The sequence below is a fragment of the Dermacentor andersoni genome, chromosome 3, assembly GCF_023375885.2.
Source record: "Dermacentor andersoni chromosome 3, qqDerAnde1_hic_scaffold, whole genome shotgun sequence".
NCBI classification, from domain to species: domain Eukaryota; kingdom Metazoa; phylum Arthropoda; class Arachnida; order Ixodida; family Ixodidae; genus Dermacentor; species Dermacentor andersoni.
This window is the reverse complement of record NC_092816.1, coordinates 215,077,364-215,103,634: the sequence shown is the minus strand read 5'-3', so window position 1 is coordinate 215,103,634 and position 26,271 is coordinate 215,077,364. Positions and strand designations below refer to the sequence as shown.

At 47.7% G+C, this 26,271-nt stretch overlaps 1 protein-coding gene across 1 annotated transcript in view; it reads right to left on the bottom strand.

Moving 5' to 3' along the window:
• LOC129385555 (uncharacterized) overlaps positions 1-21,197 on the bottom strand; it is a 59,723-nt gene extending 38,526 nt beyond the window's left edge. Inside the window, exons 1-2 of the mRNA XM_072286994.1 lie at positions 21,170-21,197; positions 10,180-10,353 (exon numbers count right to left, since the gene is read on the bottom strand). Coding sequence (XP_072143095.1) covers positions 10,180-10,353; positions 21,170-21,197 — 202 coding nt within the window. The remainder of the gene's footprint in view (positions 1-10,179; positions 10,354-21,169) is intronic.
• Between the last annotated feature and the right edge of the window lie 5,074 nt (positions 21,198-26,271).

Here is a 26,271-nt window from a genome sequence, read left to right as displayed (position 1 = left end):
TCAGTCAGTCCAATCATGCACCAGACCAACTAAACACAACGATCGCACCTGACCTTCTTCCCACGCGGGCTGCTGACATACTTGTATTGGCTCACATACTGGTCTTGGAGGTTTCACACGAGTTTTTTTGTTTTTTTATGGTCGTTCATTAGACTAGAAGTCAGTGACCGTATATTGTTACGGGGATAAAATTTATTTTCAAATTATCACTATATACAAGGATACAACAGCCACAAGCACCGGCGACTGTTGCAAGGCTTTCGCGCCTGTCTTTGGTCACTTTGTAGCCGTCGTCTTCGTCCGACCGAGAGTAACAGTCCATTCACTGTCTCGTGCCACTGCCCTCCCATCTCCCCTCCGGGGGCGAGAGCGCCGACTCGGTGCTTGTTCTGACTGACCAGAGGAGCCCGTTGCGTAAGGCTTAAGTCTACTACGTGTACAAACCAAAGGGCTCTCTTGTTAACGGCTTTGCCTCGACAACATGTTCGATTTCATATTGTTACGTGTGGGTTGCGGTTGCGGCAGTGACGGGCGATGTGGCCGATGCGACAGCAGTGGAAGCAGATCGGCCTGTCATCAGGTGTACGCCATTCGGACGGGTTGCGGCGAGATGTGGCAGAAAAGGACTGCCGGGGACGAGGAGGGCCGCTAGATAACTGGGGAACGCTGGGTCGAGACGTCGAACACACGGTGTTCAGACCCATGTTTTCAAATTCCTGTCTGACGACAGCCTGAATCATCGCAATGGTGGTTGCTGGCGGATCGGGATGCGGCGTGGAGAAGGCTGGCAAAGAGGCGGCCTCGAGTTCGCGGCGAACAATGCGGGTGACGTCGTCACAGGTGGTGGTCTGACGTGGTCGACCCTCACATATCGACGTAGCAGCAGTGTTGGGTAGGCGCGCAATGTGGTTGGAGATACGGCGGCTCTTAGCCTGTTCAAGGCGACGGCATTCTTTTATAATGGCATCGATAGTCGACACGTTGCCGAAAACAAGCAAATTGAAAGCGTCGTCGGCGATGCCTTTTAGCACATGTGCCACTTTATCTCCTTCGGACATATGATCGTCAGCTTTACGGCATAGAGCCAAGACGTCGAGGATGTAGGAAACGTATGGCTCTGTAGGTGACTGAACACGAGATGCAAGAGCCTTTCTCGCGGCAGCCTTGCGCGCAATGGGGTCGCCGAACAGTTCCCGCAGTTTTTCTTTGAAACTGTCCCAACTGGTTATTTCGTCATCATGTGTTTGGTGCCACACGCGTGGGGTGCCACCGAGATAAAAGATGACATTGGCGAGCATAATCGTTGGGTCCCACCTGTTATTAGCGCTGGCATGTTCATAAAGCTTGATCCAGTCGTCGACATCCTGTCCCTCCAGGCCAGAGAACACACCTGGGTCACGATGTGGGGCAACCGTGACGACTGGAGCAGTCGGACAAGCCGAAGCCGTTGCGGAGGCGGGTGCGTCACCGGGAGGCATGGTGACAAGCTCGGTGTGCCGACCACTTCGGAGTTCCGTGGTGAGGACTGGGATCGCTGACCTCCACCAGAAATGTTACGTGTGGGAAGACACAGACGAGAGATGCTATTTACACGCTATTTACACTGGAGCCAGGCAGCCAGGCTGACACTCGCTCGTGCCGAGGGCACCGACCAACTTCTTCGTCGTTCTCGCGGCTGCTCGTCTCTCGCGGAATCATATCGTAATAATATGTAACGTCGCTGACTTGACGTAACACCTCGTAAGGACCGTCGTAGCGGAACCATACCTTTTGGTGCGACCGATGAGGTGGGACAGAGATCGCAGCAGCAGGAAGGCCCTGAGGATCTCCTGATGACGCAATACAACAGTACAAGCCTTGATCAGTCAGAAGCAGCCGAGGAGCACCACGATGCAAGATGATGTCATGAAGAAAAAAGTTGGAGAACGCGTTAGCCCAGCTTGTTGGTATGATGCAAGTAATGACGTATCGCGTCGCGTAGTTGGTTGTGACGGTGACCCACTTGTCGCCTGATGACGAGGCTGGAAATGCTCCAAAAAAGTCAAGCCCAGCACGGAAGAACGGTTCGCGAGGAATGTCGATAGGATGAAGACCGTCAATCGGCATAGCTGGTTGCTTGTGGCGCTGGCATTGGTCGTAGCCAGCGACATATCGTTGGACGGAGGGGTAGAGACCAGGCCAGAAGAGAACGGCGCCTGACACAATCCTAAGTGCGGGTGACACCAAGGGGAGCAGCAGTGGGCTCATTGTGAAGCTGGTAGAGGATAGCTGACAGCAAATGGGCAGGCACGACGAGATGTTCAGGGCCGTCAGGTTGCATATTGTGGCGGTATAAGGTGCCGTCCTGAAGGCAGAATAAGTGGAGTGAAGGGTCACTTGTCGCAGAGCTAAGACTGTCGATGTTATATTGAAAAGAGGAGTCGTGGCGCTGTTAGTCCCGTATTTAAACGAGGTCCGAGATAGACAACATGCAGGCGTCGGCGTCTTGCTCGAGGACATCAAGGGTATCCACGGGATGCCGGGACAGACAGTCGGCATCTTGATGAAACTGACCGGACTAGTGTATTACGTAAAACGAGTATTCTTGAAGGCGAGAAACCCAAGGACCAAGCCGGCCTGTAGGGTCTGTGAACGAAGAAAGCAAACAGAAGGCTTGATGATCAGTTACGACGGCAACGGTGTGGCGAAACAAGTAGGGACTAAATTCGGCGACAGCCCAGACAAGAGCACGACATTCGTTCTGTGATTGAGTAATTTTTCTCCGGAGCAGAGAGGAGGCCGCCAGCATAAGCAATAATGCAGTCATGACCGCCTTGACGCTTAGGTAAAACGGCACCAATTCTATGGCTGCTGGTATCTGTGCGAAGTTCTGTCGGCGCAATCGGATCAAAATGCGCTAAAATAGGAAACGTCGTGAGAGCATCGATAAGCGCCGAAAAAGCACCTGTTTGGCGCGAGTCTCATGTAAAAGCAGCTTCTTTTTCTCGAGCTCTGTAAGAGGACCCGTCGCGTTGATTAGGTGCCCAAGTACCTTTATTTCACGGCGTCCTAAATGACATTTTGAGGCGTTGTGCTGGAGGCTAGAATTGCGAAATACCGCGAGAATCGCGGAGAGGCGCTGAAGATGGCTGTCACATGTTGGCGAAAAAACAATGACATCCTCTAGGTAGCACAATCAGGTTTACCATTTTAAGCCACGAAGAAGCGAATCCTTCATCCCCTCGAATGTGGGCGGCGCATTGCAAAGACCCAAGGCGCGACTTTATAATGCTGCATGCTATCTGCAGTAATGAGTGCGGTTTTTTGCGGTCCAGTAGATCAACAGCAATCTGACAATACCCTGAGCGAACGTCAATAGACGACAAATATTGGGCACCGTGAAGACAGTCGAGTGCGTCGTCTGTACGGGGCAGGGGATAAACTCCTTTCTTCGTTAACTTGTTGAGGTGTCTACAAACAACACAAAAGCGACAGGGTTTGTCGTTCTGCCAGCAGTACAGGAGCGGCGCATAGACCAGAGGACGGTTCAATGATGTTTTTGGCTAGCATTTTCTCGACCTCTTTTTGGATTATCACGCCTTCCGCAGCGCAAATGCGATGAGGGCGCCCGTGAGTCGGTTTAGTACCGCCAGTGGGTATTATGACCTGAACCACTGATGTTTGGCAGAAAGGGCGATTTTCGAGATCGAAGACATCGGTATACGACAGCAAGGCCCGACGAAGATCGTCTGCTTGCGTAAGCGGGATTTTGTCGAAGTTGGCATATGGCAACACTGTGGCTGTGACAAAGCAGGAAACACTCCGAGGTCCCTCGACGGCTAACACATCAATACCGCATATCTGCAACGACGACACATTGGCAATCGCGATACCGGCAGGTAGCATATGGGTAACAAGGCCAAAGTTCAAAGAGGCAGGCAGGTTTTGTTTTCGCGTACAGTGACTAGAATGTGCGTGAGAACGACAGAACGCGCCACGATCACGCCGAAAATCGGGGAGACAACGTATTCAGCATCACACAGAGGAGAGGGACGTAATGGGATGTATGTAGCGGCTTACGGTGGCAGATGAAGGGACTCTACAGAACATAAGCGGCTGGGAGTTTCGGATATTACGTAGGCGTAAAAAATGAGTTCCAGCTGAAGCGCACCTGAGGAGCAGTCGCTAACGGCAGAGTGCGTCGAGAGAAAGCCTAGGCTGGAGGATCCCCTCGTGAGGACACTGCGCAAGCACGGCAAACAAACCAGTGGTCTTACGGCCAGCAATGCGCACTCGCGTAGCACACGTTCCAGGAACAGCAGCCGTGCAGCCATCAGTGACCCGTACTGCCTTCAGAATAGCAAGCATAATAACTGCGGAGCTGACTACGGAGAGCAGCGCTCATTATTGAAATGTGTGGTCCGGTGCCTACGAGGGTCCTAACGGTAAGGTCATTTTTTAAGATTTTAAGGCAAGGTTTAAGGTAAGATTTCAGGTAAGTAAGGCGTAGGTACAGTCAAGAGAGGATTTTTTGTACCTGAGCACTGATGCAGCGTCACGCCCGGGAGGTTCCCGGCTTACTTTTCCGGAGCGTAGGTGCCAGGCCGTGCAGGGAACGACTACCGGCATGGTCGTGCCGATAAAGACCGGCGGCCTTGTGGGGGCGGTGAGCGGCTAAACCTGGAGTGCGGAACGGCGGCTTCAGATGCACGTGGGTCAGAGTGAGGAGAAAACGTGGAATATGGCTTCCAGAACGACGCGAAGATCCAGTGGTCCAGTTCGATGGCGATGACCAGCTACTGCGGCTGTGACGGGCAATGTGTCCAACGCGCAAACAATTCAAACACATGAGTCGGTCCTCTGCCGTTCTGCAGTCAGTCGGGTTTCTGTAGCGCGAAGGGTAGACCTGGAGCCCTAAAACGTAAAACTATTCGAATATGTTTTATTCCAATCTCCTGACGTCAAATTTGCGTAAACCGCCGACGCAAGCATAGGGCGGTGACCAGCAGCGTTGCCTCAACAGCCCAGTGAAACGGTCTTTTACTTTATAGGTCACTTTGCTTTCAACATTAGTGACATTGCCTACAATGAGCGGTTTTTTGTTTGTAACTGATTACCAATAGCGAGGATCACGTTCAAGTGGAGAGGGTTTCGATGAGGCCGAGCCAGCGCGCCGAACATAGGTAACCGGATGAAGGGGGTGGTGCCGACGCCTGCTATTGGTCTGCTTTCTCTTACTTGGCTTGCTGTGGCTTGTCTAAAATTGCGTCGGCGCGCAACGGAACGCAAGGAATGCCGCTAAAACGAATTCTCAGCAAGGAACAGTTGGCAGAGCGAGGTCAGAAACGTGCCGAAAGCGCTCGAAAACGTTACACGGCCATGCAGAGAGTTCTGTTATACGCGCACGAAACCATGCACTCCGACAGGTGCGAGTAGCCAGTGCCTGAGCAATAGGCGGGACTCATGTTTTATTCCTTTCGGAACGGAGCAACCTGCGGCTATGCAGAAGAAAAATCAGTTTTGTTCGGCATATTCATGCATCTTTAAAGCCTAAACGTCACTTTGACGCGGTGAGTTTTCCCGGTTTTGTGACGTCGCGCGACAGACAGGTGAAGTGAGTGCAGCGCGAAAACTTTTGACCGATAGCCGATGGCTAATGGCGGAAAGGTGTCGAATGAGAAATAACTTTTTATTTATTTCGGTCCAATCATGCACAATCAGAGCGTACACGTCATATCAGATGGGGAGCTATCGAGGTTCTTGTGACCTCACGTGACAGACAGGCGAAGGCGGGGTGGTCCAAAAAAGTGCTGGACCGATCGCGGATCTTCAGCTTCGGTCATTTTTGTGTCTGCTTTATGACAAAAGCTGGGTATGTCCGGTATGTGCAAAATGTACAATTCAGTGGTTGTCTGGATACGGATCCCAGCTCCTTTTAAGTGACCTGCTCACGGCCAAATGGTCTGCCAAACAACTCGCGCAGCTTTCCCTTGCAAGCGTCCCAACTTGTAAGATCTTCATTCGTCCGGTAACACACGCGTGCCTTCATGTCCTACATGGGGTCCCACCTGTTATGGCCACTAACGCGCTCGTACATGTCGATCCACTCTTCGACGTCCAAGCCATCCGTGCCAGAAACGGATCTCGGGTCTCTTGGGTGTAACAGAATCACAGGAGCTGGTGGCTGCTGCACCGTCGTCACTACGGTGGTCATCACGGAGCAACCAAGACGGCGACCACTTCAAAGTTCCGTGCTTGGTTGATCGAGCCCGCACGCTGCCAGGTTTACCCCGCACATCCTCCAAAAAAAGGTGTTACGGGGATAACGTACACTTTAAAAATAGTTGCACCCTTTAGGGTGTATATTTGTCCCACAACAATAATCGTCATCCGTCTTGCCCACGTTTCCTTTCTTTAACGCTACGAGCCCGGTACTTCCCATTCACGAATGGCATGCGCGTTATCAGTGTGACGCAGCATTCCCGACAGTAAAGTAGCCAGCGCCGAGTTTTCAAGAAAGGAAACGCAAGCAAGGCAGATGACGATTATTGTTGAGGGGCAAATATACACTCCAAAGGGTGCAAACTGTTTTTAGAGTGTATATTTGCAAATTATTACTATATACAAGTGTATATTAATGTATACACCAGCATGAGCAGCGGTGACTAATGAAAGGTTTTCGCGCGTGCCTCTTTCCACTTGGTCGCCGTCGTCTTCATGCGACCGACAGTAAGGGCGCGTTCACTGTCTCGTAGCAATGTATACAGGCGACGACAATTCCTTGCGCCGGCGTCCGTACCACGTTTCACGTGCTGACATCAAGTTACACAGTACAAGGTGGGCACAATGATGACTAAAGGTGTCCTCAAACTTTCATCTAGTTTTTTGACATCCCCAGTTGTCATTGTTAAGAAGGATGGCAGCTGGTGCTTTCGTGTTAAATACAGCCGCCTGAATAAGGTCACCTGCAAAGACGTCTACCCGCTGGCACGCATTGATGACGCCATGGGCTCAGGGCCTCAGAGCCTCCCCATCCTAGACGTGTTTGCTTTATGGTTTGATAGGGCGAACGTCAGTTGCTGTCGTTGTCGGCGGGGTTTCTGTGTAGGATAGAGTGCAACGAAAATTAGCGCTGTGATTTTGCATTTCTACGTATCGAGGCCGGATAGACAGAACTTGAAGACGAGTTGGGGACAGTGGTGGGAAAGGGAGGAGTCAGTAAAAGTAACAGCGAAAACAGCAGGGGGGCCGGCGTGGAGATGAACAGCCTGATAAAATTAGTGACAAAACCGCGTGTGCAGGCGGCATGCGTTGCTGGTTGAAAAATTATCACAAGTATCTGATCATGAAAAGCGCGGATACAGAATGCAGGACGAGGTAAAGGAAGTTATCAACCAAGTAAACAAGAATTGAAAGCGTGAATAGGGAACCAAGAGCCATCAGAAACAAATGGAGAGACACACTCTAATCGACCTTTCCTATGGCATATTGCGCCATGCCGGCGATGTCAGAGCGGGACGTCAGCGGCGCACGTGCAGTGACTTGGGTTGTCAAAACAGAGCTGGTTTCCTGCGTGGTGCAGTCGCGAAGCGCTGGGTGTAGGTGAGCGCCACTTGGGCGCATTTTTATTTTGTTTTACGTGAACCCTCAAAATGCTCTTGACAGCCACATTAAGAGTATTGTGTGTAGGAGAACACCAGTGGGGGGTAAACTGCGTGATGAAAATACTGGGAAGAGGTAATGCGTGCAGCCAGGACACAAGAGTAGAGAAGTGGACAACACGAAGGCCGACTATCAACTGAAGGGAGCACTGAGGCGAAAGAAGTGCCTCAGTGCTCCCTTCAGTTTATAGTCGGCCTTCGTGTTGTCCACTTCTCTACTCTTGTGTCCTGTCTGCACGCCTCACCTCCTTTTTTGCATAATGAATCCTTACCAATTAGTTCAGCTTTCTGTCGTTCGAAAATACTGGGGACGCTGACCTTTTTTCACTTGCGAATGTGAACCACGTGCTGGTCTGTGATGGATATTCCGATCAAGGATATTGGCTTTTACAAAGAAGTGTGCCACCTTTGTTGTGGTGTAGTGAAGTGCGCGGCGATAAATAGCGATGATATTGCCTCAACTTGGCGTGGGGATACCTGACAGATTGCTTGTTTTTGTGTGTGTTTGCGAGGTGCACTATATGCGATGAGCAATACATCTCGCTTGCGAGAAAGTTCAGGCATGTTGCGTGTAGTAAGGCCAGGCGCCGATAGAACTTCAGGGCGCGCAATATTTTGAACAGGTGGGAGAATGAATATGATGTGATGATTACTGAGCGCATATATTTCGGTGCCATCTTCATTGTGCGCAGAAAAAGAAAGAAAGGAAAAGGCTTCGTTTGGGCGTACTGAAAGGTAAACTATGAGCTACTGCCATGTTTTCACCACTGGTGAAGCTGCGTGTGTACATTTCACTGCGGGCAATGTACGAAAGGCAAACCACTCAAATTATTGTTTCTTTAACGAAGCTCAAGTTAATCGGTGTGAACTAAATGAACTTTCTTCTTCTTTCTTTATTGTTATACTTACTTTAGCGGCACGAACATTATGCTGTGGTAATACTTATAAATATGCGAAAGTTGGGCCTTCTAAAGTTGAGCGCAGTAAAGGTAGGCAACATGCACTTTGGAGGTATCATGCACAGCGCAGTCACTGCGCCAAGAATTTCGCTTATGCCCACTTTTGCTGTGTAGATGCACATACTTAAGACTCATAATTAAAACTAAATTGTGGTGTTTAACATCCGTAAGCTGCACAGTGGTCTATCAGAGGGGGGGGGGGAGGCAGTAAGGAACGGTTTCGGAATAATTTTGACAACCTGGGGTTTCTAACCGTCCTCCCAAAGCATGGTAACAATTGTTCTTTTTTTATCTCTCCCTCATCCGAATTTAGGCACCGCCGGTGGGTGCGGCTCCACTGAAGCACTCTTATGAATATGGCTGATAGGCGTACACGAAGGTTGCCTTGTATATCGTTTAACACTACACTGTAAATCGGGCGCAAATTAGTACGTTCACAACAATTCAATACAAAATTTTGTCCTAAGACCAGTAATTTAGCCGAAGTGTCATCTCCGCACCGTGACGCTGTGCATCTTCTGTGATAAAATGTTCGCATTCCAAGAGCAATACATTTTTGTGGCTGTTTCATCCATGGCAGGGGAACATTTTCAGGAAATGATGACAAGCTGAGTTAATGGAACTATGTATTTGGCGACAGCGCTAAATTTTTGTACTGGAAACAGAGGACGAATATTTTCTTTCTAAGCACAGTTTGTAGATGCAGTAGCTTCTAAAGAATAGAAATATTGCAGAATAAAGGTCGCGGCAGTTTATGTACAATAAGCGCTCTTAGAGAGAACAGGTAGCATGAACTTCTTTTGCCAACCAGCGCCCAACCCAGTTCGAAGGTGCGGAAGAAGGGAGGGGCACTTGCAGGGTCATCACCCTCTTTGCAGACAGGGGCAGGTTTATTGAAAAGAAATTGGAAGATGCGCGTATGCTTACATTATGAGGTAATTTCGAAGCCAAGGTATTCAAGATGAGCATGAAGTCCTCGGTGACAGTAAGGAGAGAGCTTCAAAATGTTTGCATAGAAATCTGTTGTACGCTATTGTATTTAGAATTATTGAATAAAGAACCTAACTGAACGGTAAGCGAATGGTGTCAAGACACGGCAAAAGCAATACTAGAAAAATTAGAGCGCAGTAACAACGCTGCGCGTGGAACACACATCACACGGCGCTGTGGTGTGCGTTCCATTCTTACGTCCAGTTTCATTATTGCGCTTTAATTTTTCTAATTATGCTTTACCAACTAGCCCACCTAACCATCCTATTTGGAAAAGCAAGCTAGAAAACAATAATGTCGTTTCTAAGAAGAAGACCGCTCCCGCAGCACTGCACGTGTTTTTCTAAAACTGATGATGTGCGAGAGATCACTAATAAATCCGCGTACAGTAATGCGCCGCTTTTCAGTGCTTGGCACATTACGCGACATTGTATTAGTGAAAACTGCGAGGGCAGAACGACGACGGTTTTAACCTTTCATGAATGACCTCTTCCCTAGGTTACGACTCCGTTAATCGTGGCTCAATATGTTAATTGTGTTTACAAATTGTAGTATTGTCTGCGCCCCGGCCCATCATGGCCGGCGAGTACCTGATGCCTCGGAGCCGTGCGAGGCGGATGGCGCAGGGCCGCCGAGTCGGCTGGTTGCTGACGTGGCACTTGTCTCGGCATCGTCCTTGTTGGACGGCTCTCTTTCGGGGGCAGGGTTGTCCCCGGGCTTGCCACGGCTGTAGTCGCGGTCGGTGTTCTGAGCAGGAGGAAAGCCTAATGATTCGATCACCGTCTGTTAAAGCACTGGCTACAGCCACCTGCATGCGCCACTGGGTAAAGTAGCGCAGCCTCGCTGAGCCAATTGAAATGGAAACATGACAACTCTCTTTTAGGCGTACGTGTGTGCTTGGAAGCAGCATTCCCACACCAATCATGGTCCTACTGTCTAGCAGTGCGAAGTAAGTGCGTCGCAGCGTCCTGGTTCCTCGGAATGACTTTTCTGGGTTACATGGCCACTGCGGAAATGATTAGGCCGTGCCAACTGCTGAGCCCAACGCTTTCCATAACGGATGAGTTGTCTTTACGCCAACTCCAGCATGAATACTTGCGGCGCTGTGTTCTATTTTAGGCTGCTGGAGAGGCCAAAAACAAGGGCGTGGCTCGAGGTGAACTATTTTCAGCCTGATTGGTGGCCCAAGATTTCTGCCTCTCTTAGGTTGTACTGCACTTCTCCCACTGCCTTCCTCTGGAGACCGTGTGCACTACGAAAACCGTAATCTTACCGCAAGAGTTAATGCATTGTGTTATGTGGCAAGGCGACCCTCGTTTCCTAATTCCCACGTAGCACACAATGTCTTCAAAACGGCGTATTAATGGATTCAACGTCTCAAACAGGTTTTTGCCCAAACTCGACGCATTACAAATGCCGCAAGCAGGATAGCTTAAATAAGAGGGGTGAATACAATTCCAAATCGTTTTCTTAAGAGTGCTAGTATCTGTACAATTAGCGTACTTGGCTTTCGAGGGCGCTAAGATGTTTGAATGGTGTGAAAATTCTTGCTAAGATTTTTGAATGGTGTGAAACGTGGGACATGAAACTTAACACTGATAAGACCGTCTTTCTTCGCTTCTCTCGCAAAAAGCTCCGCTTTCTTTTACCTACAGGCTAGTTTCGTCACCTTTGCTGGAAGAAAGTAAATGTAATTATTTGGGTGTCACACTTACTAATACTTTATCATGGAATTTACATATAGATAACATCAACTCTTCTGAATTCCGTAAACTATACTTTTTAAGACATAAGCTTAGACCTTCTCCCCCTAGCGTAAAATTACTTGCTTACAATTCAATAATTAGAACGAAACTTGAATATGCATGCGTTGTCTGGGACCCGTTTATTAAACACACCATCACCCGCCTAGAAAAGGTACAGAAAAAAGCTGTAAGGTTTACTTACTCTACATTTTCTCCGTATGACTCACCCTATCAATTAATGCACATTAACGGTATCCAATGTCTAGAACAATGAAGAAAAGATGTACGTTTGCAATTTCTCTTCTTGCTTTGGAATGAAGATCTAGCTATTAACCCTTCTCCATATATGTCGTTTCAACGTTGAGGCGTACACGTGACCAATATCCTAATTCCCTGACGCCGTATTTTGCGCGACCTGATTTTCCAAGTTTTCATTTTTTCCTCGCACTGTAACCGACTAGAATGATTATTCATTGCCTTTCGCCACACTTTGATGTTTTTGACTTTGTTATTCTTGGACCTGTACAAGGTTTGCAGTATTGAATAAAGAAAGAAAGAAAGAAAGAAAGAGTAACAGAGAGGAATCGTAAGGAATTGTACTTGACGCCGTGTCGTCGGCTGGAAGAGTTGCCAGTGTACAATAACGACCACTGACTTTCCGGACGCCCGAGAATCCGGACGGCTTCGCGGCACCACCACGTAATCCTAGGGTCAATGTATCAGAACGTCTCAAATTTCGGATGTAAGAACCCTTCGCCGTCCGATTTTCCGGACTGTTTGTCGTGACCGTCGGTACGAAACGGCATTAATTAAAGTTGCCAGCGCCGCCATTTTGGTTACCTCGCCACCTCGAACCGGTGCTCTCGCACGCAAATCCGCTGGCAGCCGTATCCGCCACCGCGGCAACACTGGGCCTAGCTGCTTCGGCGTTAGCTTCTTGCCGTTCATTGCCGTGTTTTTGATTGAAATAAATCGTCGCTGTCAGCTATTGCACCGGCTATGCCTTTGTGGACCTCGCGAATGGCTTCCTAGCTCGGAAAGCACGATGCATTGCATAATGACGGTTCCCAAAAGTCACCTTCGCCTTAATACAGCTATGTTACGCTGCGAAGCATACGCGAAAGTATTGGCGGTGAACGTAACAAGCGTGGGAAGAGGCTATTGTTACGGCACGCAGTATGCATTCATTAATTATACATTAGTGCACGCGCCGTCTCGTGTCACAGCACGAGCACCGATATGCCTAATAAGTGTACTGCCAGGCCTTCAGAGCTTTTCCGGGTGTGCCTGCGGCGATTTGAGCCCTTAACGTCAGTAAAATTTATGCATTCATTTTTTCGAACTGCCAGATTTTCGGATCTTTCGCGCCCCCTAGGGAGTCCGAAAAATTAGACGTTGACTGTGCAATTACTCTCCAACAGGGTGCTTCAAATGGTCCTTGCGGCGGACGCCCAGCGAAAGGAGCTCAAGGACCTACGCATTGAGGAATGAACGGGAAAGGAAGCGTGCCGCGGCTTCTTTGAAGGAGGCTCAACAGAACAAAGTGTTGCCATACGCCGAGATGCAGGTGTCCCTCATCTAATCCAAAATAAACTCTTTAAAGCAGTGACAGGAAACACTGAGGCGCCGAGCGTGGGATCATAGCATGTCATGACAGTTGAGGTTGACTTACCAGCTGTTGCGAGAGAATCTCCCTTGTGACAAAGTTTAGGCCTCATACCAATGAGCTTGCTATCTGTTGATGGAAATAGCTCATATTCAAAACTATTTGCTTCGGCATGCATGTACTTTTTAGTAGTATTTGAGAATGTTCGACTCGATTTGCAATGGGTATTACCATTGTTTTTCCGAAGATAACTTATTCGCCGTGCATTTTCCAAACCTCTCCTTTCTGTTTTCTTCTCGAATAAAATGAACATTACTGCTTAGTATGCAAAATGGATTTAGTATTTTTTTTATTTATATAGCCTGACAGCGTCAGGCGACATGGTGTTAACCCGTCAAGTTCTGTGCCACTCAGGGCATTTTGCAAAGGCACTTAAAGAAAACCTGGAAAACTCGGAGAATTTGGAAATATCAACTTGGTAGGCGCCGTGGTTATTTGCACAGCAATTTTAGCAATGCCATTGCGGAATTTATTTATGCGTTATTATTTGCGTGAAATTCCCTGCATGGAGGTCTTGAAAACGATTTGAGAGCGCGCTTACAAAGGCAGCAGTATCGGACTAATGCTTGGTAACTTAGCGTAGTGTCTTGAAGGGTAGCAAACAGTTGACAGGTGACATAAAACGTGATAATAATTTAAGCGCATAGTGGCTCTAATTCTTGCTCCATTGTAATGTGCCAACTGATCGTTATCATTCAGTCCACTGGCATAAGCACAGAGGCCACTGCTGTAATGACGGCAGAATATGTGGATATACATTGGTTGGGGCATCTTCCCTCACCTGCTTTAAAGGACGTCCTTCAGGGCGAGTGAACGCTAGTTACGATGTCATTACATAAGCTGTCATTAATTTCAGTTGTAATGGCTAGAATACTTAATGTGGAATGTACATATGTGCCAATTTTATTCAACAGCCTGTTAAAAATGATTTCCTAAATACATTTTTATGGTTAGCATTGCTGATGTTTATTTTTATGATCTGCATACAGTATTATAGTTGAATATTTTCTGTACATGCCACTTTCATAAGTCCTATAAAATTTAGTATATTTTTCACATTGTAGCTTAAGTGTGCTGTTATATGCTTCATTACAAGCTGCTAAAATTTGACAGAATATGTATTTCTGCCCACTTATCTGGCGAGCTCACCGCATGGGAACACTTAAAGTCTAGTACTATCAAGTCAAGAGTGAGCGCACAAATGTGCTAGCGGTGGTGTGTGGACAAGTCGTTCTGGTGAAGCCACTGCATCTGCATTCAAAACATTTCAACTACGGGCGAGGTGCAATATTGTGATATCATGCGTGCGAAGTCGGGCTTGTCTCGATACGTTGTGTCGACGACTGCAACACAATCCCTGGGACAAACAAGCAACAGCCCAGAAAAAGAGAATAGCAGACATGTGGGGGAATGCTCAAGAGGGAGAAGGAAGAAGCACGATGCACGAGGCGGGAAAGCATGCGCTGCGCAGGCTCGAAAGACGGGTGACATGGAGGAGGTGCCGGTTAGCCTAATCTTGCTGTTCCAAGGGACCGGACTGTTCCGGGGATGTCCGCGGACGACGGTCCATGGTACAGCTGAGCCTGGTGGATGGAGCCGACTGCATGGTCACGCGAGAGGACCAGCGCCTGCCGCACAACCTGGGCCCCACTGACCTTAGCTGAGGGCCGCTCCTGCGCCTCCCAGACAACGCAGCTGGGACTGGTTCATCGACCGTGCTGGTCGGAACTACCAAGCGTCGCGTTGAGGCCAGCGTCGACAATGCACCCTGCGGTTCGTGCACGGCTGCAACCTCGGCAACGGCCCCGACGTCTGGGGCGGCGCAATTTTCCTCGGTGAGCCGGCGTTTATACAATTATTGTGACTCTTACTTATCGGGTCGTTAATGGGCGAAGTAGTGAAACATGCAGAGCAACCCTATAGCTGTGATCGCGCCCTGCTTGTTGATTCTTGCCGGCTATAACAACGTTTTATTCTGTTTGTTCCTGCACGCGCTGCAAATTTAGCTTATTCAATCTTATGAGAGTGCAGTGAGAGAAGATCGCATTTCGTCTGCAAACGGCTCTGTATAATATTCGCACCAAGGTTGCCCTTGCACGCCCTATGTCCTCCCATGAAGCTGACATTACAAAGATACGTGACCACTTTGACGAAATGCAGCACCAGCGAAAATATCTGGGCATACCTGTCCAGTGCAGCAAGTGTGTCTACACTGAAAACATTTCATGCACCAGCATTTACGGCCGCTGCATTGCCAACGCAACTGTAGAATACAAAGTGGTGTGCTCTCAAGCTGTTCATCAATGGAACTCTGCCCCAACTGTGTGCCAAATATTTTTGGATGTGAAAGTGGAGGTGAACTGGTAAAGCCTTTATCGGGGCTACATGTGTGAAAGCTTTTTGTCATTGAGAGTGCTTTTTACAGCGAAGCTGTTTGCCCCTACTTGGTCAGCATTTTCTGTGTCCGTGTCAGTTAGCAAAAACGTGGGCCGATTGTGGTGGCAGTGCAGGGACAGAAGCTATGGCTCATAGTCCTCGCAAGGCAGAGGCTTCAACCACTTCTCAATGTGAAGCGCACAGTGCATACGTTGTTTGAAATCACGGACACAACATACAGAACAGCGTACCTTTCAATAGAGAACGAGCGCAAAACCAGCATCCAAGCTACATAACTGATAATAAATTGCGCCTGGTAACAATTAAATTAAAGTTAAATTATGCGGTTTTACGTGCTAAACAAAGACCTGATTATGAGGCACGCCGTAGTGGGGGATTACGGATATTCCGACCACCTGCGATTCTTCAAAGCGCACCTAAATGTAAGCACATGGGTGTGTGTTTTTGCATTTCACGCCACTGAAATGCGGCAGCCGTGGTCGGGATACAATCCGGCGACATCGTGCTTAACAGCTCGACACCATAGCCACTAAGCAACCATGGCGGATGCCTGGTAACAATGTGAAGCACGTGTCACTCCCCGCATACCTGCCGCTGGCTATTACTGCTCCGAAAGCTGCTCCGGCGATGACAGCTTGCAACGTGCGAAGTCACGCCCTGTGATTTGTTACCGTAATGTTTAGCAATGATACTATTCTTGTGGAACCTAGAATTTCGCATTATAAATTAGTATCTTTTAACTGCACTAAAAAATTTGTTGAAATTGAGAAAACGTTTTCGTTGACTGTGGTTAGAGATTACACGAAGGCTGACGACACGACCAGAACTCATCATTTGTACATGTATCTTGATTCTGTTAGTGATGATGTTGAGCGTTTGTGGCAAATTTTCCCCTAAATTAAACAATATTGCATTGGTCATTTTATTCTCACAGAAAAATTTAGAATGTCGCAGAAATCGTTGGAATAGCAGGGATGTAATGCAGATTAAAAGAAATATAAAGCGCCTCAGAAAACGGCATAAAGCTTTTACGTCTCAGTTCAGTAAATTAAAATACGATTTAATGACGAAACTCGCACATGCAAGAAAGAATTGCTTAAGCAACACCTTGGCATAATTTATTACGCTGCCACCCCCCAAAATTTTGGCGCGCCATAAGTGAAGCTAATGGGGAGATACATCAACCAAAAATAAACGATGTAATTCACATGATCCAAAGGAAAGCGCCGAAATATTTATTTGGTACTTTCAGAGTGGATTTTCTGAGCTAGACGAATACGTGTATCAAGAATCTCTGACGATAATCGAGAAAACAAGTGGTAATTACTCATGAAGGTGTCACTGCTATGCTTCGATACCTAAATATTAACAAGTCAGCAGGCTCTGACGGCATTGCAAACACATTTCTTAGACGCTATGCTGAGCATATTTCAAGTTTTTTGACCAACATATTCAACCTATCATCCCAAGAGTTGGTGTCATCCTAGGCGCATTGCACGTGTTCCACCAATCCCCAAGAAAGGTGACCAGCTTTCTGTAAATAATTACCACCCTGTCTCAGTTACAAGCACTTGTTGCAAGCTGTTGGAAGATTCTCTTGTATGCTACATTGAAGAGTTTCTGGCCGATCGAAAGGTGTTGTCATCACAATCTGCATAGCTTCAGGAAAGCTATGTCCACAGTCACTCAGCTGGTTTCATTGTGCATAACATCTTGGGAGTACTTGATGTTTCTGAGCAGCTTGATATCCTGTTGTTACATTTTTTGAAGGCCTTTGAAGAAGTGCCACATGGTAAGCTATAGTATCAATTAGAATGCCTAGACCTGCCTTCCTTGTTTGTCCGCTGGATTAGTGTATATATTTGCAATTAAAGCCAGTTTGTATACAAAAATGCACATCTTGTGCAGTTCCTATTACCTCGGTAGTACCACAGGGCAGTGTTTCAGGCCCATTGTTGTTTCTTATTTATGTAAATGATTTAGTTGTGGAGGTTCCCGCTTAGGTATCCATGCGGTTGTTTGCCGCTGATTGTGCGGTATTCAAAGATATATCTGCTAATTATCACATCTTGGTACAAAACAATATCTGTGCAATTGGAGATTGGTGCAATCGGTGTAGAATGATTTCAAACTCAGAAAAAGAAACAGCACTACTCCGTATTTCTAGAAGAAAGTTAGTTAGTGTATTTACATATTCAGTTCGTAATAATCCTATTTCAGAAGTTGACAAGTTTAAATGCATTGGCGTTACGCTAACAAACAATTACAGGGTGGGCTCGGTTGCTGTACAACAATGCAGACAACTAACCCGTTGCTCTTCGCTACACAGGTGCTCGTAGCTATCGTTACCCACGAGCAGCTGTCATCACGGATACCTCCGGTTATCAACACGCCAGTGGAATGTGCGCTGCTGCCCCTCATAAATGAAACCGGCACGTGGTCGCCTTGTACGCCATCTGGCGCCTACGCCACTGGAATCGATTGTGCAACCTCATCTGTGTCAGCGCCGCCATACGACATCTGGATGCTCGATTCCCTGTGGAAGGCCCGATCGGCACTGACACTAGGGCTCCCACCAAGTATAAAGCAGCCACGATTGTCGACACCGCTCTGTGGTTTCGGTTGTTGTACCCCAATGCAGACAACTAACCCGTTGCTCTTCGCTACGGAAGTTGGTAACAAGAATTCTCTTTTTGCAAAAAAGTCTAGCAATTATCTTCCGGTGCAGGTGCCGAGCCCCTGGTGCTGTGTCGCTATTGCTGTAGAGAGTGTTTGTGCCATTCGGTCCTTGCTTCTCTTGTGAGGAGACATCGAGTCTAACCCGGGTCCCGATAGTGCTGACCTTGTGCTAAAAGAGTTGCAAAAACTATCAGCCGGCAAAAAGAAATAATCAAAGAAATGAAAGACATTAGGAACCAACTACTAGCAGCGAATAAGATGGTGTCCGATTTGACTTCCCGACTGACAGTAATCGAAACACTTTGCCAAAGCATCATCCTGTTGCGAAATGAAATTGGAGCCGTAAAAGCAGAAACTGCTAAAAATTACTGACCTGGCCACTTGCTTGGAACGGTGTATGGATGACGCTGAAACCGATCACGTAGAAATAACTAAATCTTTTATGGTGTTCCTGATACTAATCCCTCGGAACCATTCGCCCAGTCTGAAGAAGCCGTAACCCAGCTGTGCTCTCAGCACCTTAACATTAACATAGATACAAAAGAAATTGAACAAGCACATTGTCTCTGGAGGCATACTGCTGGGCGCCGTCGCCCTATAATTGTTAAATTTACGTACTTTAAGACAAAAGAGACTGTCCTATCAAATGGCCGTAAGTTCAAAGGCATTGAACACAGTGTGGGCGAAGATTTTTCTAAGGCTGTGCAGAACGCCCGCAGGCACCTTGTAGCTTTTGCGAAAGCAAAATCTGCTCGCTTTTTATTGCGTTACAAAGCATTGCACATAGGTACTAAACGCTACACATTTGACGAGACATCACAGACCCCCAAAGAAACAGCATAGCAATCGCATAATCCCACGAATATAAGAACTCGCGCTCCCATCCCACGTAATATGCGGTATTTTTCAGTAATTTTCACGAACACACGCAGCTTTCTGCCAAAGCGTGAACACGTATCAAACATTATGACATCATCCGCCAGTAACTTACTTACTGATACTAACAGAAACGTGGCTTACAAAAGAAATCAGTGACGCAGAAGTCCTGACCGATCTTTCCAACTTTGACGTTTATCGATGCGATCGGGGAGACGCAGGTGGCGGAGGCATTCTGATTGCCGTGAACCAACAATTGCCGTGCACACGAATTATCATTGACAGCCATTTGGAAACATTGTGGTTAAAATGTCAATGTTCCCCACAAACAGTTCTGCTAGGCGTGTGTTATCAACCCCCTCACCATCAACCGGACTTTTCTAATCTTTTAAATAACATATAAGTGAAATTACTTCAAAGCATCCCAATACTATTATCCTCCTTTTTGGAGACTAGTTCTCCCGGCATTAACTGGCACAATGGCACTGCTTTGCTAACAAATCAAACCGAAGCGAGCGACTTTATAGAAATGTGTTTAAATTACAATTTAACACAGCTAGTACTGGAGCCAACCCGTGTGTCGGGGACATCTGCCAATATTTTAGATCTTATACTAACCAATAATCCTGAAAGCTTAACATCCCTTACATATATTCGTGAGATTAGGGATCACAAAGTTATTCATGCTGCCTTCACTTTCACTCGCCCACCCCGCGACATGGACGAGATGACAATTTCTTTATATGACAAAGGTAACTATGACGCTATAAATACTGAATTAAACACATTGTTTTCTACCTTTGCAGATAATTTTAACAACCTTTCGATTTATGATAACTGGCTGTTGTTTAAAAACAAACTGTGTGAACTAAAGAACCCATTTATTCCCAGGATAACGATTCGTTTCAATCGACAAAAACCTTGGTTTACAAGATCCTTAAAACGAATAGAAAATTTAAAAGAGCGCCTTTATCGCCACGCTAAAGTTAAGGCAAGCTCAGTTGCGTGGGAGAAATATTACACTGCTGAAGCTGCGTACTTAATCGGAATTCGCGATGCCAAGCAAGCCTTTTTTTCCCTATGACCTGCCAAACATTTTACTTGCTAATCCTACCCGCCGTGGTTGCTCAGTGGCTATGGTGTTAGGCTGCTGAGCACAAGGTCGCGGGATGGAATCCCGGCCACGGCGGCCGCATTTCAATGGGGGCGAAATGCGAAAACACCCGTGTACTTAGATTCAGTGCACGTTGAAGAACCCTAGGTTGTCGAAAGTTCCGGAGTCCTCCACAACGGCGTGTCTCATAATTAGAAAGTGGTTTTGGCACGTAAAACCCCATAATTCAACTTACTAATCCAAGAAAATTCTGATAGGTGATAAGCCCCAAAGAAACGCGCATCAATAATCTTACTAACGAGCTGGGTGAATCGGTGACAGATTTAACCTGCGCTAATATGTCTAACAACGCATTTTCTTCTGTCTTCACTAATGAAATGGACACACTTCCTCCCCCGCCAACCACAAATATGCAATGCAACATGTCAACCATCACATTCACAATACGCGGGCTCTTATCAGTGATAGAAAATATTAAGTTGTCTTCATCATCTGACATCGATGACATTAACTCAAAACTACTAAAAAACACCAAACACATTTCTGCAGAGTTTCTCTATTTATTATTTTCACCAGCGCTTTCCACAGGCACCATACCAGACGAGTGGAAGATGGGGAAGGTTACTCCAGTCTACAAATCGGGCAACAAAAATTCTCCCCTAAATTACCACCCTACTCATTGACAAGTGTTCCCTGCAAGATCATGGAGCATGTAATCTACTCTTATATGATGAACTTTCTAGGCGCTAACAACTTCTTTCATCCTTCACTGCACGGGTTCCGCAGGGGCCGTTCTTGCGAGACCGAGCTTGCACTATTTCTTCATGACGTTCATGCTAATCTTGACCGTAACATACAAACAGACGCCATATTTTTGGATTACGCAAAAGCGTTTGACAAAATAGCTCATCAACGCCTATTACTAAAACTTTCTTGTTTGAATTTGAATCCTGATGTCCTGAAATGGCTTGAGCCATTTTTAACTAACCGCTCACAGTATGTCTCATTTAAGAATCACGCTTCAAACATTACACTCGTCACATCAGACGTACCACAGGGGTCCGTCCTTGGCCTTCTTTTCTTAATTTACATTAACGACTTACCCTTGCATGTGTCCTGTCCCATCCACATGTTTGCCGATGACTGCGCTATTTACCGCGCAGTCAATACCATCACTGACCAAATAACTCTTCAGACTGACCTTGACCGCGTACAAGAGTGGCGTTATGTTTGGCTGATGACACTCAGCTCTGATAAATGCAAACTTGTCTCAATTACCCTTCGTCATCGTCCTCTTCACTTTTCTTATCGGATTGGTGACGTCACTGTGGAATCAGTGAAATCCTACAAATACCTAGGTATCACCTTGACTAATGATCTAACCTTGAATGCGCATGTTACTAATGTTATTTCATCAGCTAACAAAACATCGGGATTTCTAAGACGTCACCTTCGCCTCACTCCATTGCATGTAAAACTGTTAGCCTATAGATCATTGGTAAGAACTAAACTCGAATACGCATCGGCCATCTGGGATCCGCATCAAGCATATCTCACCAATGCCCTCGAGGCAGTTCAATATCACGCCACCAGGTATATTCATTCCAAATACTCTTACAACGTCAGCATATCATATTTAAAAAAATTGGCTGAAGGCTTAGCTTGGCTAAGCCTGGAAGATTGCGAAAGCAATACCCTTGGCTGCGCCTTGGTTCGGCTGATGGTGTGGACATGGATGCTCTTTGTTAAACTTATGGCTATACATCATCCGATATAGCGCAAGGCAGCGCGCCGACCACTGCGAGGAGCCGAGCTGTAGCCCCATTTATCCTCCTAGCGTGACGTCACACCAGTGAGCGCCCTCTCTCTGTAGCGCCGCAGCAGCGGCGCGCAAGGCTTCGCCTCCACCATCGATGCCGCGAGCTGGGGCCCCGTCTCTCGGTTTGCGTGACGTCACACGGTCACGTGACGCGCAGCTGTGTAAGGAGGCGCCACGACCACCGATGGGCCGAAAGTGCAAGCAGTATTGCTTCCGCAATAAAAAGAATCTTCCTTATCGCTTCTATCCTTTCGTCACCGCATTGCCACCCTTTCGCTCTTCCACAGGTTCTACTATTCGACGCTAAATCGACCACCATGCATTGTTCCTCCAACGCGCCGGTCACGACGCATTGGCCATCCCCAGCAGGTTGCACAACCACATTCACGCACAAATACATTTTCAGCCTCATTTTTCTATCGAGCATCTAAAAACTGGAATGGCCTTCCTTATCAAATCGCTGCCATCACCCGCTCTTCACAAGTTGTTCTACATGTAACAACTGTTTATCAACATAATTGAATGCATTATAACACTTCTTTGTATATGTTGTATTCCCACCCCTTATGTAATACCCCTACTACGGGGTCTTTAAGGAAATAAAATAAAATGAAACGTGATCAAAACATATATCAGATATCTGTGTAGCCGGCCTCAGAAATATACGCTTCCGCAAAAGAGTACATAATAAATGCATCAATTGGTACAAAAGATTTAGCTTACAATGCTCGCATAAGGTCAAAACCAGAATATGATTCCGTCGTATGGGATCTGCATATAAAAAAGTCATCATGCAACTTGAAAAAATTTCAAAGGAAAGCAAATTAATTTCTTTTTGCAAACTACAAACGCATATATTCTCCTTCAGATTTAGCGATAATAATATAGCTACTTTGGAAGCCCGTAAGAAGGTTAGTCGCCTATCATTTCTTCAGTATTGCCTTACCATAAAGATGAACTTCGCTCTCCCAAACTCTGTTAGACGTATTAGTACGAGGAAAACGCGACACAGGGACGAACATTATTTAGCACCAATCATAGCTCGCACAAAATCATTCCTATATAGTTTCTTCCCGCACACGGTCGTGGAGCAGAATTCTTTGCCATGTAGCATATTTACCTGTGATAATTTTGTTAATGAAATGCAGTGCCATGTTTCGAATTCCTAGCCGCACCAATTATTTTACGATTCTGGTGACTTTGTTAGGCATTCCTACCACATATGAATGGTAATTTTTCCCTTTTGCTGAGTACATTTGTGAAGCAAATTTCACTACATGGCTTGTTATATTTTTTTATTATAATGTTACGGGGATGTTGCGCGTATAGAAAAACTATATTTACAATATATATACAGGATGAGTCAGAATCGTTAAGATGGCTGACCACCAACAACACGCAGCAACCAGCGTCTGCGATCTTCCTCTCTCTTCTTTCATCCTTCCGTAGAGGTCCCCCGGGAAGCGAAGTGCCACCTCGGCGCATGGCAGGCGAAGAATTGCGAGCGAAGTATGGCTTCAGTCACGAAACGTGCAGGATGTCGACAGGCGTTTGTCTTGAGGATGCATCAGAGTGTAGCGGCGAAATCTCGTAGTTGACGTCGGTAACTTGGCGTAGGAGTTCATAAGGCCCTCTATAGCGAGAGAGAAGCTTCTGCGAGAGCCCAACGTGACGATAAGGTGACCAGAGAGCACCCAAGCACCTGGCGCGAACTTAACATCGCTAAGGCAGCGGTCGTAGCGCTTTTTTGTATATGCTGCGAGGCTAAAAAATGAGATCGCGCTACTTGACATGCCATGTGAGGGCGATAGATGACTTCACGAGCGTACTCAATTACAACACGTGGCACAGAAGGGAAGATGGTGTCAAACGGCAATGTAAGGTCGCAACTATACAAAAGATAAAAGGGTGAATATCCTGCGGTGTCATGTCGGGACGAGTTATACGCGAACGTCACGTAAGCCAGCGTGGCATCCCAGTTGCGGTGATCGTTGGAGCCGTACATCGACTACATCTCTGTGATTTTTCGGTTGAGACGTTCCGTAAGACCGTATCTTTGTGGGTGGTAGGCGGTGGACAGCTTGTGCTCAGTGGCACAAGAGCGGAGGAGGTCATTGACAACTCGAGATAAGAATGAGAGGCCGCGGTCTGTGAGTAACTGTCGAGGTGCACCGTGGTGGAGAATGACGTCGTGGAGGAGAAAATTGGCGACGAAATTGGTGAGTTAGACGACGACGAAGTTTCCCTGCGAAGGTGGCTGCTCACCGCTCCTGTGAAAAATCTCGCCTTCCGCGTAAATACGTTCCATACATCAAGAGATTGGACCCCAAGACATCTGAGGACGCCCCGGATGCTCATGCGCAGTCCGGTTTTTTGACATTCAGCGAATGTCACTCCATCGGCCCTGCAGCTGAGTTGTACACTAGGACTAGGCCTAGTGCCTCCGGTGACGCGCTGGCGGCGGTAGATTCGCCGGCGCCGCTCGTCACGACGGCGTTACCGGCCGCACAATTGACACCTGAGCCTGGATCCCAGCTCCTGGTTCCTGCTCCAAGTCCTTCGGCTACAGCCCACCCATCGCCTTCCCAAAATGCACATCAGACCGTGAGTGATCTGCCCTCAGGGCAGAGCCCGGCGATGGCTTCCCAGACACCGATCGGGAATGGGACTCCAGTTGTTGTGCATGATGAAACGAGTACTCCTATGGACTTGTCTTCTGCGCTACCATCTGTGGCGTCGGCCCCCCGTGGTTCTCAGAAGCGTCCTTCGGAGCAATCTGCACCAGATTCATGTTCGGCCAATAGCGGCTCCCAAGGCAAGCGTTCCTGTCTAACGACTGACCACCCAGTTGTGTCGACACCGGGCTCGGTTTGCTATAAAGCAACCATTAAAGCTCTGGCCCCCACAAGCCTCACGGAGATCCCGAACAGGATTATTCAGGCGAACCTAGACGCTTGTCTTGGCACCGCAGGCTTCCGCGGCTTCACGGCCCGGAAGAAGTCAAATACCATCGCTGTGTGGCTCCCGACATTGGCTGCTCTCGAGCGTTTGCAAACGCTTCAACGTCTCTCGATAACGAGCGAGGTCACCGTGCCGGTCCAGGTGTACCTGGTAGAGGGCTCGGATCTACAGCGCTGTGTCGTTTACAACGTTGACGTTGGCGAGGACCAGACTGCTCTCCAGCGTGAGCTCTACTGTCCTACTCACCGTGTCATTCAAGCGCGTTACATGGGAAAGGGGCGCTCTTGCATCGTCACGTTGCAGGGTCCACCAACTCCCCCAGCCCGCCTGTACTACTATGGCTGCATTCTACGACCTCGGCCATATAAACCCAGTGTCGTCTATTGTTACAAATGCTTCCGACCGGGCCACATGCGCCGATCCTGTCCATTTACAGCGCCAGATGAAGCTGTATTAGCTGGCGCAGTGTCTTATCGATGTGGACTCTGCAAGACCGACGACCACGAGATCACTTCTCCAACTTGTCCCACAAAGCAAAAGGCCACTCTGAAGGTTCGTCGCGGGATTCCTAAGCAATGGCCTCAGCATGCTTCAACACAACCAGTGCTGACACCTAACAGGTTTGCGGCGCTCCAGTGGGATGACGACGACTGGCCAGAGCTTTCCGAGCCCGACCCGCCTGCACCCCAATCCCAACAGACTTACAGTGACAAAGTTCGCAAAGACCGCCGTCGCCCGCTGGTTATACAGAAGCAGAGCGGGCCGGAACATCCGCGTGATGATATGGCAGCAGTTGAGAATCAAATTGTCCGCCTTTTAGCGGAGGTATCCAAGCTCCGACAACACCGTGAACTACTTGCGCGTCGGCGACGTGCAGTGGAATCTCACACCACTACAAGTATCGATTCCGCTGCATCATCGTCTCTGTCACGCCCTGCTGTATCGGTCGCAGAGTCTACCAGATCTTCAGCTCCGTTGCCGGATAACTCTACAACATCTCTTTTGCGGTTCATGGTCAGCCAGTTATCCAACCTGACATCTGTGATTTTGCAACGTCTGGACTCGTAATCAAAATGGCGGGCACAGGTGTTTGTGGCGTGCTTCAATGGAACTGTAGAGGGCTCTCCACGAAAGTGGGGGAGCTTAAATCCCGTCTACGTATGAACAAGCTGCGCCCTGTTACTACAGGAGACCAACGCCTTGCCTGCCATTCCGGGCTTCAGTGGCTACGTGTCTCCTTCGATGAGTGACCATCGCGTGCACACAGCTGCCCCTCCAGGAAAGGCGGCAGTGTATGTGGATACGCGCTATCCTCAGGTCTGCCTTTCTCTTGAAAACTGGTGTAACTCATATCAGGAGGTAGTGGCAGTAGCTGTGAAGTTACCCAAGGCAACAGTTGTGGTAGTGTCATACTACATAAGACCA